General features: G+C 41.8%; 1 protein-coding gene across 1 annotated transcript in view; it reads right to left on the bottom strand.

Annotated features, from left to right (window-relative positions):
* Positions 1-16,257, bottom strand: part of LOC136884116 (gamma-aminobutyric acid receptor subunit alpha-6) — a 246,966-nt gene that overhangs the window by 121,375 nt on the left and 109,334 nt on the right. The window contains exon 2 of the mRNA XM_068229794.1: positions 15,368-15,560. Within this exon, the coding sequence (XP_068085895.1) occupies positions 15,368-15,560 (193 nt within the window). The remainder of the gene's footprint in view (positions 1-15,367; positions 15,561-16,257) is intronic.

The following is a 16,257-nucleotide window of genomic DNA, read 5'->3' as shown; positions in this document are numbered from 1 at the left end:
CAAGGCCCCTGTTCAGCATGAGACGATATTAAATAATGTGAGCCTCCCCCTTATAAACATTTTGAACTGGCCTGTGAGCCCTAGAATATCTGTGTCAATTCAATGCTCGACTTCCCGTTTTATGCTAATATAAGCCGCGCGGCTTTCTCCTAGCTCTGGTTGGTCGCGCATGCGCAATCCTCCTACCAGGCAAAACTGGCCTGCTCCTCGCTTGCTTGCCGATGGGAGTCGGCGTCCTGTAGCCGCCATGGATAGACGTGTATGTGAGTGTTCCGCTATGCGGCGGATGGTGGTGCTGAAACCCCCATGAAACCAACTTAAGAGGGATTATCCCTTACTCTATTAGTTGCTGGCCTCCTACTGTTTCACTGGATTATGTTTTTGCTACGATAATCCCCAGGATCCTTGGTGAACAACTTTAGTTCACGGCCTCGTGGTTGCCGGTCTTCGATAACAATGGCCAAGGTTTGAACTTCTCAATTTTTCTGGACTCAAAGGTATGTAACTGTTTTGGATTAAAGTATTTCTGGGGAAGCAAGAAGATTTATGTGTTTCGGCGTACTTCAAGATAACTGTAATAATAATAATAATAATATTTGGATTAAGACTTCCTCTTCGAAAATTGTGCTGGATATCGTGTGCGTCTGTGAACATTAGGAAACGGTTTCGGCAATTAGTCATTTTAGAATGCAGTTCGCACGGTGGAAAAGAAATTGTATGTTTATCGTAAAATTCTGTAAAAGTTTTTTTTTGCACTTGATTGTACAATAAGGTGTGAACCAAGGCGCAGTTTCCAAGGTAGCGGGGTTAGCTTTCCTTCGGGTTCCTTGCCTTTTGGGATTTATTTCTCCTTTTGTTCTTTTTGCATTGTTTCTGGGATCTCTGTTTTATTTTTGAGTTTATACCGTTGGTTTCTTCTCTTTTGTTGACCGTGCTTTGTTTTGTCCGTTACTATGGCAACGTGTGTTTGGGTAATTGTTGTGGGGTTTGGTTTTACCGCGGTTGTTGTTGGTTGATGTGTTCTTGTGGGATGAAAATATTTTTTGTTGCCTGGTATCGTTGGCATTTATTTCATATAAAGTGATTTATTTCGGCCTACCTTTGGTCGTTTCGTCTCGTTCTTTGGCTGGGCGAAAAGTGTAGCTCCTTCCTTTAATTTCGTGTGCCCTTGGAAATTGTCCTTGGTAGAAATTGGAACGAATTGTGGTAAAGTTAAAAGGCAACCGGCCTAAAGGTCATGGGACTAGGGTTTTGTTTACTAAACATGGTATTTGTTTTTTTTTTTCTTAAACGCGTGATCGATCACACTTAAATCAATATTTAATTATCTTGTTTGACGGTATGGAGGTCACTGTTGTTTTTTTTTCCTTGTTGATTTTTACGATTTAGTTCCTTTATTTTGTTAAATGAAGTCTGCATTTTCTTTTTTAAAGCTGCCTCATTGGGTATTTATTTATTAATCATATTAATTTCTTGCAGGTTAATCCAATTATTGTTAGTCAAGTATTTACTTGACTAACAATAATTGGATTAACCTGCAAGAAATTAATATGATTAATAAATAAATACCCAATGAGGCAGCTTTAAAAAAGAAAATGCAGACTTCATTTAACAAAATAAAGGAACTAAATCGTAAAAATCAACAAGGAAAAAAAAACAACAGTGACCTCCATACCGTCAAACAAGATAATTAAATATTGATTTAAGTGTGATCGATCACGCGTTTAAGAAAAAAAAAAACAAATACCATGTTTAGTAAACAAAACCCTAGTCCCATGACCTTTAGGCCGGTTGCCTTTTAACTTTACCACAATTCGTTCCAATTTCTACCAAGGACAATTTCCAAGGGCACACGAAATTAAAGGAAGGAGCTACACTTTTCGCCCAGCCAAAGAACGAGACGAAACGACCAAAGGTAGGCCGAAATAAATCACTTTATATGAAATAAATGCCAACGATACCAGGCAACAAAAAATATTTTCATCCCACAAGAACACATCAACCAACAACAACCGCGGTAAAACCAAACCCCACAACAATTACCCAAACACACGTTGCCATAGTAACGGACAAAACAAAGCACGGTCAACAAAAGAGAAGAAACCAACGGTATAAACTCAAAAATAAAACAGAGATCCCAGAAACAATGCAAAAAGAACAAAAGGAGAAATAAATCCCAAAAGGCAAGGAACCCGAAGGAAAGCTAACCCCGCTACCTTGGAAACTGCGCCTTGGTTCACACCTTATTGTACAATCAAGTGCAAAAAAAAACTTTTACAGAATTTTACGATAAACATACAATTTCTTTTCCACCGTGCGAACTGCATTCTAAAATGACTAATTGCCGAAACCGTTTCCTAATGTTCACAGACGCACACGATATCCAGCACAATTTTCGAAGAGGAAGTCTTAATCCAAATATTATTATTATTATTATTACAGTTATCTTGAAGTACGCCGAAACACATAAATCTTCTTGCTTCCCCAGAAATACTTTAATCCAAAACAGTTACATACCTTTGAGTCCAGAAAAATTGAGAAGTTCAAACCTTGGCCATTGTTATCGAAGACCGGCAACCACGAGGCCGTGAACTAAAGTTGTTCACCAAGGATCCTGGGGATTATCGTAGCAAAAACATAATCCAGTGAAACAGTAGGAGGCCAGCAACTAATAGAGTAAGGGATAATCCCTCTTAAGTTGGTTTCATGGGGGTTTCAGCACCACCATCCGCCGCATAGCGGAACACTCACATACACGTCTATCCATGGCGGCTACAGGACGCCGACTCCCATCGGCAAGCAAGCGAGGAGCAGGCCAGTTTTGCCTGGTAGGAGGATTGCGCATGCGCGACCAACCAGAGCTAGGAGAAAGCCGCGCGGCTTATATTAGCATAAAACGGGAAGTCGAGCATTGAATTGACACAGATATTCTAGGGCTCACAGGCCAGTTCAAAATGTTTATAAGGGGGAGGCTCACATTATTTAATATCGTCTCAGCCCTCCCGCCCCGAATCGACGACAAAATCTCATGCATAACACGATGATGATGTGGTGGTCACATATATACTAAATTTGGGCGAAGTAGTCCAACAGGAAACGACCACCAAGATTAACTAATTTCAGTTAGAAGTTCACATGACCAGGTTAATAGTCCAATACACAGTTCCATATCACATAGTTTTTAGAAATAATTGGCGGGGTGCGATCAACAACAGTGTCCAGAAACGTTAACCGAGCACTCGGAAAATCACCAGAGTAAAGTTTGTCATCAAATAGAGTGCACAATGACCAGAGTTCGCCAAATATTCAGTTTCACCCAATACACATTGTTTCAATGCATCAGACAATGATATAGTTTATGACAAATGACGCAGTTCACCTTGAGGTTCGGCAACTCTCACACTAATCACAGATGTACTGACCCAAAATTAAACGAAAACCACACGACTATAAGTCCACGCATCCAGGTTATTTTCTCAAGCACGGTGGTAAATTAATTTTCAATGCATGAATACCTTTACAAGTCTCCTTTGATATTAAGGGAATGCATGATCTCGGGTTGCAAAGGGTGACAACAGGGGAAAGAAACGCACAACGGGATCAGGGGAGAACCAAAGAAGGCGCAATTGGTGAATGTAATCTTCAAAATAAGTGAACCGTCAAATCTAGATCCATACAGTTTTGTTACGCTTGATTGAGTCAGGGCCACGGTACACCACTCAAATATAGAAGTGAGTAGTCAACAGGGTAAGCACCAGTCATTACACGGAGTATCCATAATACCAGAATGGAACGAGCAACCACACCCATCACCATAGCCAAACAAGACCTCAAACTTCAACACTCGATTCGGTTAGCAACCCAATACCCAGGTTTTAAAAATTACAGCAAAAACAACAACCCATAATCAAGAGCATCAACCACAACATAAGGTGCCCTAACCACAGTGACCAAAGGCAATTTTCCACAGGGGTACCGATCAGAAGCTCTGAGTGAAACAACACCTAGTCCACAAGTACCATCACCACAGTACAACGGCTTACCACCACTAACTAAACATAAATAAATATGACATAGGTCGAGAAGGTTTTTCATCTAGACAAAGGTCATTACACAGGCATACTCCAATGAAAGCAGGTTAAGCCCAAGGTTAGGATTTAGTAGATACAGGGCTAAGACACAGTGAAGAATCAACCACTAACAGATTCCAAGATCCACTGACAAGAGCATTAGGAAAAAAAAAATTTCAAATACAGGTTCAACTTCCCACATCAAAATACACCACCTAATTGAATAAGAGAGAGGGCAAGCAACCAAGACACAATAGATAAATCCAGCTTCAAGAAGTTAGAGTTAGGGTATTAAATATGGAAAATCCAAGGCTTAAAAGGGTTAACATGTTTAGAGCAAGGGAAGGATTGACTGGACCTGTTGGAGACTTCTTAAGGTATCCAGATGGAGGGTTCGCGAACAGTCTGTCATCTACAACAAAACAGCCAAGCAACACCAAGCAACCGCACACATCATTAGTCACAAATAAGCAACATGGACTAAACGGGACAGAAATAGGGATAGAAGAAACACAGGAGGGAACACAATCTGGAATCAGTAACCAACCTACTACACAGAACCTTAAATACACATTAATTTCACAATGGCCAGCCAATCAAATTAAAAGGCAAAATAAAACCTCAGATCGGAAAACCAAAATGGAAAATTTCGAGCAATGACGCACACAACGTACACCACCGGATACCCAATAGGGTCTCGGCATTACCCGGTCTACAAATAAGTGACTTTTCCATCACACTGTCGCTCTACAGCCAACAGGTACTTTCTCCTATCCACCAGGAGAGCAAGCAAATAAAACATAAGTGGCGGAATACGAGGCGAGTCCATGGAAAATGCTCACAGTAGCATGAAGAAGGCAGTACTCTACAAGAAGACCCCATAATCTACTCGCAGGAAGATTCCAGTACCGACCAAGGGAGCACTACTCCGTCCCATACCAGAGTAGCCAACCCAGAGCACGGTAAGATGACAAACACCAAAGTCAACATACACAAGAGATCCACTGTGAACAATGAAACACCATAGAGTGGTAGGTAAAATTAAAATGAGCATTACAGTAGAAGAAGTTACAGACACGACATCAGATCAATAGGAAATGCATGGAGACAGGGAAAGAAAACCCGAGCATACCAAACAGACACATTACTGAAAACCAACAAGCTAATTCTGAGAGTAGTAGATTCATGTAGAAGAAAATGGCCATATCCACAGAACACGGAGGTAAATCAAAGACAGACACGAACACTGCCCATACCAAGGTGCCAACATCACCCAATAATACAACACAAAAGAATAACCCAACCATGACCAACCACACCGGACATGCGTCAGCTCCACAAAGGGATTAAAGGAACACAAACATCCTCAACAACATGCCGTGAAGTTCTCATGCCACCCCAAAATAAATACCCAAAAACAAACCACGGTACCGTCACAACACAACCACCTTACATATGTCCAAAGCCATCCCAATGAAGGTTCAAAAGGGCATATACCACCCCTCAGGCAGAGGATCATCAACAACACAACACAAGACCCGACAAGTAGATATGGTAAGGCATACTTGAACCCACAACTCAAAGGAATTAGATAACTACCAATAGGTTAACAAAATTTTGACAACACATATTCTAGGCATATAATTACCACGGCAGTGCACGATACCAAAAGGGAGTGAATAATCGGGCATAAGAAACACTAAACCACCAAGTAATGTTTACAGCAGGATGAAATCCAAAGCAGTAGTTCAGAAAAGGTCAGTCAGATTAATTACTACACAGCAAGGCAAGTTACGAGTAGCAAAACTTGAAGTGGCCCAGACACCAGATAAATATCCTAGAACTAGTTGATAGGTTACACGAGGAAGATGGTTCACGACACACCAGAAATAGCTAAGTACGTCCGACCAATAATCAGGAAGGAAAAAACCAGTTAAAACTATAATAGCTCAGGCACAAAGCCATCCAGTTATCCCAACCTAATACCGGCCAACATGGCCCAACCACAACTGATGACTGCCTCACAAACAGTTGACGGAAAGGACAACTCCAATCACAAACCAAGACCAAGCATACATACATACTCACAGGTGGGATGATGAAATGAAAGGACACACAAACCGACAACACACAGCACTCAGTCAAAGCAGAAACACACCACAGCTCGGTAATGATTGAGGCACATCATATAGGCAGATTTCAATATACCAAATTCCACACAAGGATGGGAACACCTCTCTAGTAACAGGTCAAATAAACCAGACAGGATCTCACAAGGGTGCATATTTAACGCCACACTAAAAGCCAACTACACTTCAGATAACAGAACCTTAAACCAAAATTTAAAGAAATAATAAAAGACAAGTAAGGTTAAGCAATTTCCAACTTAAAAACCAACCAAAGAGCACAGAAACATTACAGGCTAGATAAGTTTCAAAATACCATGATATTGTCCACTAGATTATCAGATACTAACAGCCAAGAACGGTCACTGGCATGGAAACAACAGAGGTTAGCCATAAGTTAGTAGGGGCAAATAACTTACCCACACAGCACCAATTAAATGAAAAGCACATACGACCACCAACGCCAAAACACCAGGTCACAGTTCAAAACCATGAAAGGGCATAACACATCACCGTACACTACAGCACATAACCGTTTACACATATAAGTAGGCATATTTGGACATGCTTAGTGGCCAGGTCAAATTATAATCAGAATCACACACCAGAGTTAACGCAGTAAGAAGGTATTAAATTTAGAAGACCAATAAACGGTTAGCATGTACACCACCGAGGTACCATACAGGAAATATACTAGAAATGATAGTAACATCATTAAGTCTCGGAGCCCAAAGCAAGGCCAGAACAGATAACACAACAAGGTGATCCCAGGACACACAATGTCACACTGCAAAAGCAACCGAGCAACCTTCACATAACATAATGATCAGAAAAACTCTCCACGATTAAACCAGATTAATTCCCACCGAAATCGCAACCACAGTATGCAGGTAGGCAGCAAAAATACAAGGTTGACAGCCAGTACAGATAATACAGGACATGTACCAGGCGGTAGTACACCAGTAGCCCTGAGTCAACCAAGTCATACTCCATTACAAGTTGTTCAATTATTACAACTTCCACCAACCCAGAATAAATAATTACATGCAGTCACTCACCAAATCCGCCAGGAAAAAAGGAAGAAAAATTTACAGGTCACCTCGAAACAGCAAGGCAGAAGCAGAAATTTACAGCACAGGTACCCAAAGGTTTTCAAAATCATAATCAGCAAGTAGATAAGTCCATACAGCTCAGCATAAACACAGTTGAAGGCAACAGGGAACTCCAAAACACAGGTACATGAAACAAATAACATAGGGAATTACACGAGATCCTTGCATTTCCTTTTACAATAGTTATTGACAATAACACCTTTTGTTTCTTAAGCCTTTGATTTTCATTCACCAACATTCACTACAGCACTGCACCAAGCAAGGATAGAAGGGGAGGAAAATTTAGGCTGCACAAGGCAGAAACAACAGAGAGTGGTAGCAGAGCGGTGGTTATTTGTTGTTCCACTGTTGTTGCTCTGCTGCCTAATCTCTGTTGTTTCTGCCTTGTGCAGCCTAAATTTTCCTCCCCTTCTATCCTTGCTTGGTGCAGTGCTGTAGTGAATGTTGGTGAATGAAAATCAAAGGCTTAAGAAACAAAAGGTGTTATTGTCAATAACTATTGTAAAAGGAAATGCAAGGATCTCGTGTAATTCCCTATGTTATTTGTTTCATGTACCTGTGTTTTGGAGTTCCCTGTTGCCTTCAACTGTGTTTATGCTGAGCTGTATGGACTTATCTACTTGCTGATTATGATTTTGAAAACCTTTGGGTACCTGTGCTGTAAATTTCTGCTTCTGCCTTGCTGTTTCGAGGTGACCTGTAAATTTTTCTTCCTTTTTTCCTGGCGGATTTGGTGAGTGACTGCATGTAATTATTTATTCTGGGTTGGTGGAAGTTGTAATAATTGAACAACTTGTAATGGAGTATGACTTGGTTGACTCAGGGCTACTGGTGTACTACCGCCTGGTACATGTCCTGTATTATCTGTACTGGCTGTCAACCTTGTATTTTTGCTGCCTACCTGCATACTGTGGTTGCGATTTCGGTGGGAATTAATCTGGTTTAATCGTGGAGAGTTTTTCTGATCATTATGTTATGTGAAGGTTGCTCGGTTGCTTTTGCAGTGTGACATTGTGTGTCCTGGGATCACCTTGTTGTGTTATCTGTTCTGGCCTTGCTTTGGGCTCCGAGACTTAATGATGTTACTATCATTTCTAGTATATTTCCTGTATGGTACCTCGGTGGTGTACATGCTAACCGTTTATTGGTCTTCTAAATTTAATACCTTCTTACTGCGTTAACTCTGGTGTGTGATTCTGATTATAATTTGACCTGGCCACTAAGCATGTCCAAATATGCCTACTTATATGTGTAAACGGTTATGTGCTGTAGTGTACGGTGATGTGTTATGCCCTTTCATGGTTTTGAACTGTGACCTGGTGTTTTGGCGTTGGTGGTCGTATGTGCTTTTCATTTAATTGGTGCTGTGTGGGTAAGTTATTTGCCCCTACTAACTTATGGCTAACCTCTGTTGTTTCCATGCCAGTGACCGTTCTTGGCTGTTAGTATCTGATAATCTAGTGGACAATATCATGGTATTTTGAAACTTATCTAGCCTGTAATGTTTCTGTGCTCTTTGGTTGGTTTTTAAGTTGGAAATTGCTTAACCTTACTTGTCTTTTATTATTTCTTTAAATTTTGGTTTAAGGTTCTGTTATCTGAAGTGTAGTTGGCTTTTAGTGTGGCGTTAAATATGCACCCTTGTGAGATCCTGTCTGGTTTATTTGACCTGTTACTAGAGAGGTGTTCCCATCCTTGTGTGGAATTTGGTATATTGAAATCTGCCTATATGATGTGCCTCAATCATTACCGAGCTGTGGTGTGTTTCTGCTTTGACTGAGTGCTGTGTGTTGTCGGTTTGTGTGTCCTTTCATTTCATCATCCCACCTGTGAGTATGTATGTATGCTTGGTCTTGGTTTGTGATTGGAGTTGTCCTTTCCGTCAACTGTTTGTGAGGCAGTCATCAGTTGTGGTTGGGCCATGTTGGCCGGTATTAGGTTGGGATAACTGGATGGCTTTGTGCCTGAGCTATTATAGTTTTAACTGGTTTTTTCCTTCCTGATTATTGGTCGGACGTACTTAGCTATTTCTGGTGTGTCGTGAACCATCTTCCTCGTGTAACCTATCAACTAGTTCTAGGATATTTATCTGGTGTCTGGGCCACTTCAAGTTTTGCTACTCGTAACTTGCCTTGCTGTGTAGTAATTAATCTGACTGACCTTTTCTGAACTACTGCTTTGGATTTCATCCTGCTGTAAACATTACTTGGTGGTTTAGTGTTTCTTATGCCCGATTATTCACTCCCTTTTGGTATCGTGCACTGCCGTGGTAATTATATGCCTAGAATATGTGTTGTCAAAATTTTGTTAACCTATTGGTAGTTATCTAATTCCTTTGAGTTGTGGGTTCAAGTATGCCTTACCATATCTACTTGTCGGGTCTTGTGTTGTGTTGTTGATGATCCTCTGCCTGAGGGGTGGTATATGCCCTTTTGAACCTTCATTGGGATGGCTTTGGACATATGTAAGGTGGTTGTGTTGTGACGGTACCGTGGTTTGTTTTTGGGTATTTATTTTGGGGTGGCATGAGAACTTCACGGCATGTTGTTGAGGATGTTTGTGTTCCTTTAATCCCTTTGTGGAGCTGACGCATGTCCGGTGTGGTTGGTCATGGTTGGGTTATTCTTTTGTGTTGTATTATTGGGTGATGTTGGCACCTTGGTATGGGCAGTGTTCGTGTCTGTCTTTGATTTACCTCCGTGTTCTGTGGATATGGCCATTTTCTTCTACATGAATCTACTACTCTCAGAATTAGCTTGTTGGTTTTCAGTAATGTGTCTGTTTGGTATGCTCGGGTTTTCTTTCCCTGTCTCCATGCATTTCCTATTGATCTGATGTCGTGTCTGTAACTTCTTCTACTGTAATGCTCATTTTAATTTTACCTACCACTCTATGGTGTTTCATTGTTCACAGTGGATCTCTTGTGTATGTTGACTTTGGTGTTTGTCATCTTACCGTGCTCTGGGTTGGCTACTCTGGTATGGGACGGAGTAGTGCTCCCTTGGTCGGTACTGGAATCTTCCTGCGAGTAGATTATGGGGTCTTCTTGTAGAGTACTGCCTTCTTCATGCTACTGTGAGCATTTTCCATGGACTCGCCTCGTATTCCGCCACTTATGTTTTATTTGCTTGCTCTCCTGGTGGATAGGAGAAAGTACCTGTTGGCTGTAGAGCGACAGTGTGATGGAAAAGTCACTTATTTGTAGACCGGGTAATGCCGAGACCCTATTGGGTATCCGGTGGTGTACGTTGTGTGCGTCATTGCTCGAAATTTTCCATTTTGGTTTTCCGATCTGAGGTTTTATTTTGCCTTTTAATTTGATTGGCTGGCCATTGTGAAATTAATGTGTATTTAAGGTTCTGTGTAGTAGGTTGGTTACTGATTCCAGATTGTGTTCCCTCCTGTGTTTCTTCTATCCCTATTTCTGTCCCGTTTAGTCCATGTTGCTTATTTGTGACTAATGATGTGTGCGGTTGCTTGGTGTTGCTTGGCTGTTTTGTTGTAGATGACAGACTGTTCGCGAACCCTCCATCTGGATACCTTAAGAAGTCTCCAACAGGTCCAGTCAATCCTTCCCTTGCTCTAAACATGTTAACCCTTTTAAGCCTTGGATTTTCCATATTTAATACCCTAACTCTAACTTCTTGAAGCTGGATTTATCTATTGTGTCTTGGTTGCTTGCCCTCTCTCTTATTCAATTAGGTGGTGTATTTTGATGTGGGAAGTTGAACCTGTATTTGAAATTTTTTTTTTCCTAATGCTCTTGTCAGTGGATCTTGGAATCTGTTAGTGGTTGATTCTTCACTGTGTCTTAGCCCTGTATCTACTAAATCCTAACCTTGGGCTTAACCTGCTTTCATTGGAGTATGCCTGTGTAATGACCTTTGTCTAGATGAAAAACCTTCTCGACCTATGTCATATTTATTTATGTTTAGTTAGTGGTGGTAAGCCGTTGTACTGTGGTGATGGTACTTGTGGACTAGGTGTTGTTTCACTCAGAGCTTCTGATCGGTACCCCTGTGGAAAATTGCCTTTGGTCACTGTGGTTAGGGCACCTTATGTTGTGGTTGATGCTCTTGATTATGGGTTGTTGTTTTTGCTGTAATTTTTAAAACCTGGGTATTGGGTTGCTAACCGAATCGAGTGTTGAAGTTTGAGGTCTTGTTTGGCTATGGTGATGGGTGTGGTTGCTCGTTCCATTCTGGTATTATGGATACTCCGTGTAATGACTGGTGCTTACCCTGTTGACTACTCACTTCTATATTTGAGTGGTGTACCGTGGCCCTGACTCAATCAAGCGTAACAAAACTGTATGGATCTAGATTTGACGGTTCACTTATTTTGAAGATTACATTCACCAATTGCGCCTTCTTTGGTTCTCCCCTGATCCCGTTGTGCGTTTCTTTCCCCTGTTGTCACCCTTTGCAACCCGAGATCATGCATTCCCTTAATATCAAAGGAGACTTGTAAAGGTATTCATGCATTGAAAATTAATTTACCACCGTGCTTGAGAAAATAACCTGGATGCGTGGACTTATAGTCGTGTGGTTTTCGTTTAATTTTGGGTCAGTACATCTGTGATTAGTGTGAGAGTTGCCGAACCTCAAGGTGAACTGCGTCATTTGTCATAAACTATATCATTGTCTGATGCATTGAAACAATGTGTATTGGGTGAAACTGAATATTTGGCGAACTCTGGTCATTGTGCACTCTATTTGATGACAAACTTTACTCTGGTGATTTTCCGAGTGCTCGGTTAACGTTTCTGGACACTGTTGTTGATCGCACCCCGCCAATTATTTCTAAAAACTATGTGATATGGAACTGTGTATTGGACTATTAACCTGGTCATGTGAACTTCTAACTGAAATTAGTTAATCTTGGTGGTCGTTTCCTGTTGGACTACTTCGCCCAAATTTAGTATATATGTGACCACCACATCATCATCGTGTTATGCATGAGATTTTGTCGTCGATTCGGGGCGGGAGGGCTGAGACGATATTAAATAATGTGAGCCTCCCCCTTATAAACATTTTGAACTGGCCTGTGAGCCCTAGAATATCTGTGTCAATTCAATGCTCGACTTCCCGTTTTATGCTAATATAAGCCGCGCGGCTTTCTCCTAGCTCTGGTTGGTCGCGCATGCGCAATCCTCCTACCAGGCAAAACTGGCCTGCTCCTCGCTTGCTTGCCGATGGGAGTCGGCGTCCTGTAGCCGCCATGGATAGACGTGTATGTGAGTGTTCCGCTATGCGGCGGATGGTGGTGCTGAAACCCCCATGAAACCAACTTAAGAGGGATTATCCCTTACTCTATTAGTTGCTGGCCTCCTACTGTTTCACTGGATTATGTTTTTGCTACGATAATCCCCAGGATCCTTGGTGAACAACTTTAGTTCACGGCCTCGTGGTTGCCGGTCTTCGATAACAATGGCCAAGGTTTGAACTTCTCAATTTTTCTGGACTCAAAGGTATGTAACTGTTTTGGATTAAAGTATTTCTGGGGAAGCAAGAAGATTTATGTGTTTCGGCGTACTTCAAGATAACTGTAATAATAATAATAATAATATTTGGATTAAGACTTCCTCTTCGAAAATTGTGCTGGATATCGTGTGCGTCTGTGAACATTAGGAAACGGTTTCGGCAATTAGTCATTTTAGAATGCAGTTCGCACGGTGGAAAAGAAATTGTATGTTTATCGTAAAATTCTGTAAAAGTTTTTTTTGCACTTGATTGTACAATAAGGTGTGAACCAAGGCGCAGTTTCCAAGGTAGCGGGGTTAGCTTTCCTTCGGGTTCCTTGCCTTTTGGGATTTATTTCTCCTTTTGTTCTTTTTGCATTGTTTCTGGGATCTCTGTTTTATTTTTGAGTTTATACCGTTGGTTTCTTCTCTTTTGTTGACCGTGCTTTGTTTTGTCCGTTACTATGGCAACGTGTGTTTGGGTAATTGTTGTGGGGTTTGGTTTTACCGCGGTTGTTGTTGGTTGATGTGTTCTTGTGGGATGAAAATATTTTTGTTGCCTGGTATCGTTGGCATTTATTTCATATAAAGTGATTTATTTCGGCCTACCTTTGGTCGTTTCGTCTCGTTCTTTGGCTGGGCGAAAAGTGTAGCTCCTTCCTTTAATTTCGTGTGCCCTTGGAAATTGTCCTTGGTAGAAATTGGAACGAATTGTGGTAAAGTTAAAAGGCAACCGGCCTAAAGGTCATGGGACTAGGGTTTTGTTTACTAAACATGGTATTTGTTTTTTTTTTCTTAAACGCGTGATCGATCACACTTAAATCAATATTTAATTATCTTGTTTGACGGTATGGAGGTCACTGTTGTTTTTTTTTCCTTGTTGATTTTTACGATTTAGTTCCTTTATTTTGTTAAATGAAGTCTGCATTTTCTTTTTTAAAGCTGCCTCATTGGGTATTTATTTATTAATCATATTAATTTCTTGCAGGTTAATCCAATTATTGTTAGTCAAGTATTTACTTTCTTTTAAACAATATGGTTCAAAGTATTTTCTGAATTAATAATGAACCTAGGTCCACTCCTAATATTATCTTGAAATGTTACCTCTCATTTAAATGTCTATTAAAGTTTCCTTTTTCATATCACTTAAAAGTTGGTTTTCATTTACCACATTTGGTGCAGCGCTGCAACTATTTTCTTGTTTGGTTGTCCACGGACCTTAAGTCGCTTTTCCTCCACGTTTTGGGTAAGTGTCTCTTTTTCTTCCTTTGGGTAATTTTAGTATCATGTTGTTGGCTGGTGCCGTTTTTATCCTTGGAATTTTTTGATGTACTGTGACTTGTTGCTTCTTTTTCGCCCTTGTTTTCTCTTGTGTTCGCTTAAACTACCCTCTTGGGGCGGACACAATAGCAACCTTCACACCAGTGTCTCTGTCTCTCTCTCTCTCTCTCTCTCTCTTTTTCTCCCTCTCTCTCTCTCTCTTTTCCTATCTCCTTCTTTTCCCTCAACTGGTGGGGTAAGGTTATTAACCTCATCACCGCTGGGATATTTCCGGGGTCCTAGAGGGTGGTGACCGGTTAGAAGCATAGCAGATGAGGCCGCCTGGGCGAGGTATTGGTCATTCTCCCCAGTTGTATCCCCCGTCCCAAAGTCTGAAGCTCCATGACACTGCCCTTGAGGCGGTAGAGGTGGGATCCCTCGCTGAGTCCGAGGGAAAAACTGACCCTGGAGGGTAAACAGATTAAGAAGAAGAAGAAGAAAATACGGAAATTTTGGCAATATATTTGTCGAGGTATTATATTTAAATGATTGAAGGTACAAGACTACAGGTTAATATCCGCTCGAGGAGAAACCATCGCAAATGTGCCATGCTGGTCCATTAATAACCGGTGTAATCGCCCGACTCTTGAATGCAGGCATGCAGACGTGCATGTATTCTGTCGTACTGGTGCCGGATGACAGTTTGTGGGATGGAGTTCCATGTCTGTTGCACTTGGTCGTTCAATACAGGGACTGTTAATGCCAGTTATGGATGACGCTGGAGTTGTCGTCCAATAATGTCCCATGCATGCTCGATTGGGGACAGTTCGGGCGATCGATCAGGCCAAGGTAACATGTCGACACTCTATAGAGTACGTCGGGTTACAACAGAGGCATGGGGGTGTGCATTATCCTGTTGGAAAATACCCCCGGGAATGCTGTTCATGAATGACAGCACAACAGGTTGACTCACCAGACAGTCGTGAACGTCTACAGGGTGCGTGGGATAACCACGAGAGTGCTCCTGCTGTCATAGGAAATTTCTCTCCAGACCAGAACTCCTGGTGTAGGTCTAGTGTGTCGATGCCGCAGACAGGTGGAATGCAAGCGCTCACTTGGCCTCCTTCTAACCAACACACGGCCATGACTGGCATCAAGACAGAACCGGCTTTCATCGGAAAACACAACGGACTTCCACTCCATCCTCCAATGAGCTCTCACTTGACATCACTGAATTCGCAAACGGCGGTGGTTTGGGTTATGTGGAATGCACGCCGCAGTGTGTCTGGTTCGGAGGTGTCCTTCAAATAACCGATTTCGAACAGTTCATTGCGTCACTGTGGTGCCAACTGCCGCTCGAATTGCTGCTGCAGACGCAGTCGACTGCGCCACAGCCATTCGCCGAATACGACGGTCCTCCCTCTCGGTGGTGCTACGGGAACGTCCGAAGCCCGGTCTTCTTGCGAGCGTATCTTCTCGTGAGCACTGCTGCCACACGCACCCACAGTGGAGACATTCCTGCCAAGTCGTTCTGTAACAGCGCGAAAGTAAATTCCATGTTCACATAGCCCTATTATACGGCCTCGCTCAATTGTAGTGAGCTGTTGATACTGGCCTCTTCGTCGTCGTCAAGGCATTCTTGACCCACTCACGGTCACTCCGTTAATCTCACAGGTAACAAACGCTCTCGCACAGTAAAGCCCGTATTTAGAGCAAACCTGATGTGTAACGTTATGGGGCCGCTAATGCGATTTGTGGGATATTTGAATCAACGTCATATTTCAGATGTATAAACACGCCTACCAACGTTCGTTAATGTAGCACAACCTCTTCTTGGTGTTTGGATATTATTTTCCACAACTGTATTAGGGGATACACAAGCACACTCCCCAGCAACGCCTGTGATAATACAACACACCACACCACACTAGCAACTACATCCGAAACATTTAATATGTAGTGAAATAGGCCCCTCCGCATAAGGATTCGACTATTTTCCTTTTTGGTAATATCCCAAACTGTTTGTGTTTGTCATTTAGTTACTTTGCAAAGTTAAGTTTCAATTGTCTTGTTCACGTACCTTGTTACAGGGACAGAGAATGTTGGTTAGTGCTTTGAGAATAATAGGAGTTTCAGTATACTCACTGGGTTTACATTCCGCACGCTGGAGGAATTTCCGCTACTAACTGTATCGGAATGTTAAAATTGAGAATCTCCATGTAAGGACA

The sequence above is a fragment of the Anabrus simplex genome, chromosome 12, assembly GCF_040414725.1.
Source record: "Anabrus simplex isolate iqAnaSimp1 chromosome 12, ASM4041472v1, whole genome shotgun sequence".
In the NCBI taxonomy this organism is placed as follows: Eukaryota; Metazoa; Arthropoda; class Insecta; order Orthoptera; family Tettigoniidae; genus Anabrus; species Anabrus simplex.
The sequence above is the reverse complement of the archived record's forward strand: the minus strand, read 5'-3'. Positions and strand labels throughout refer to the sequence as shown.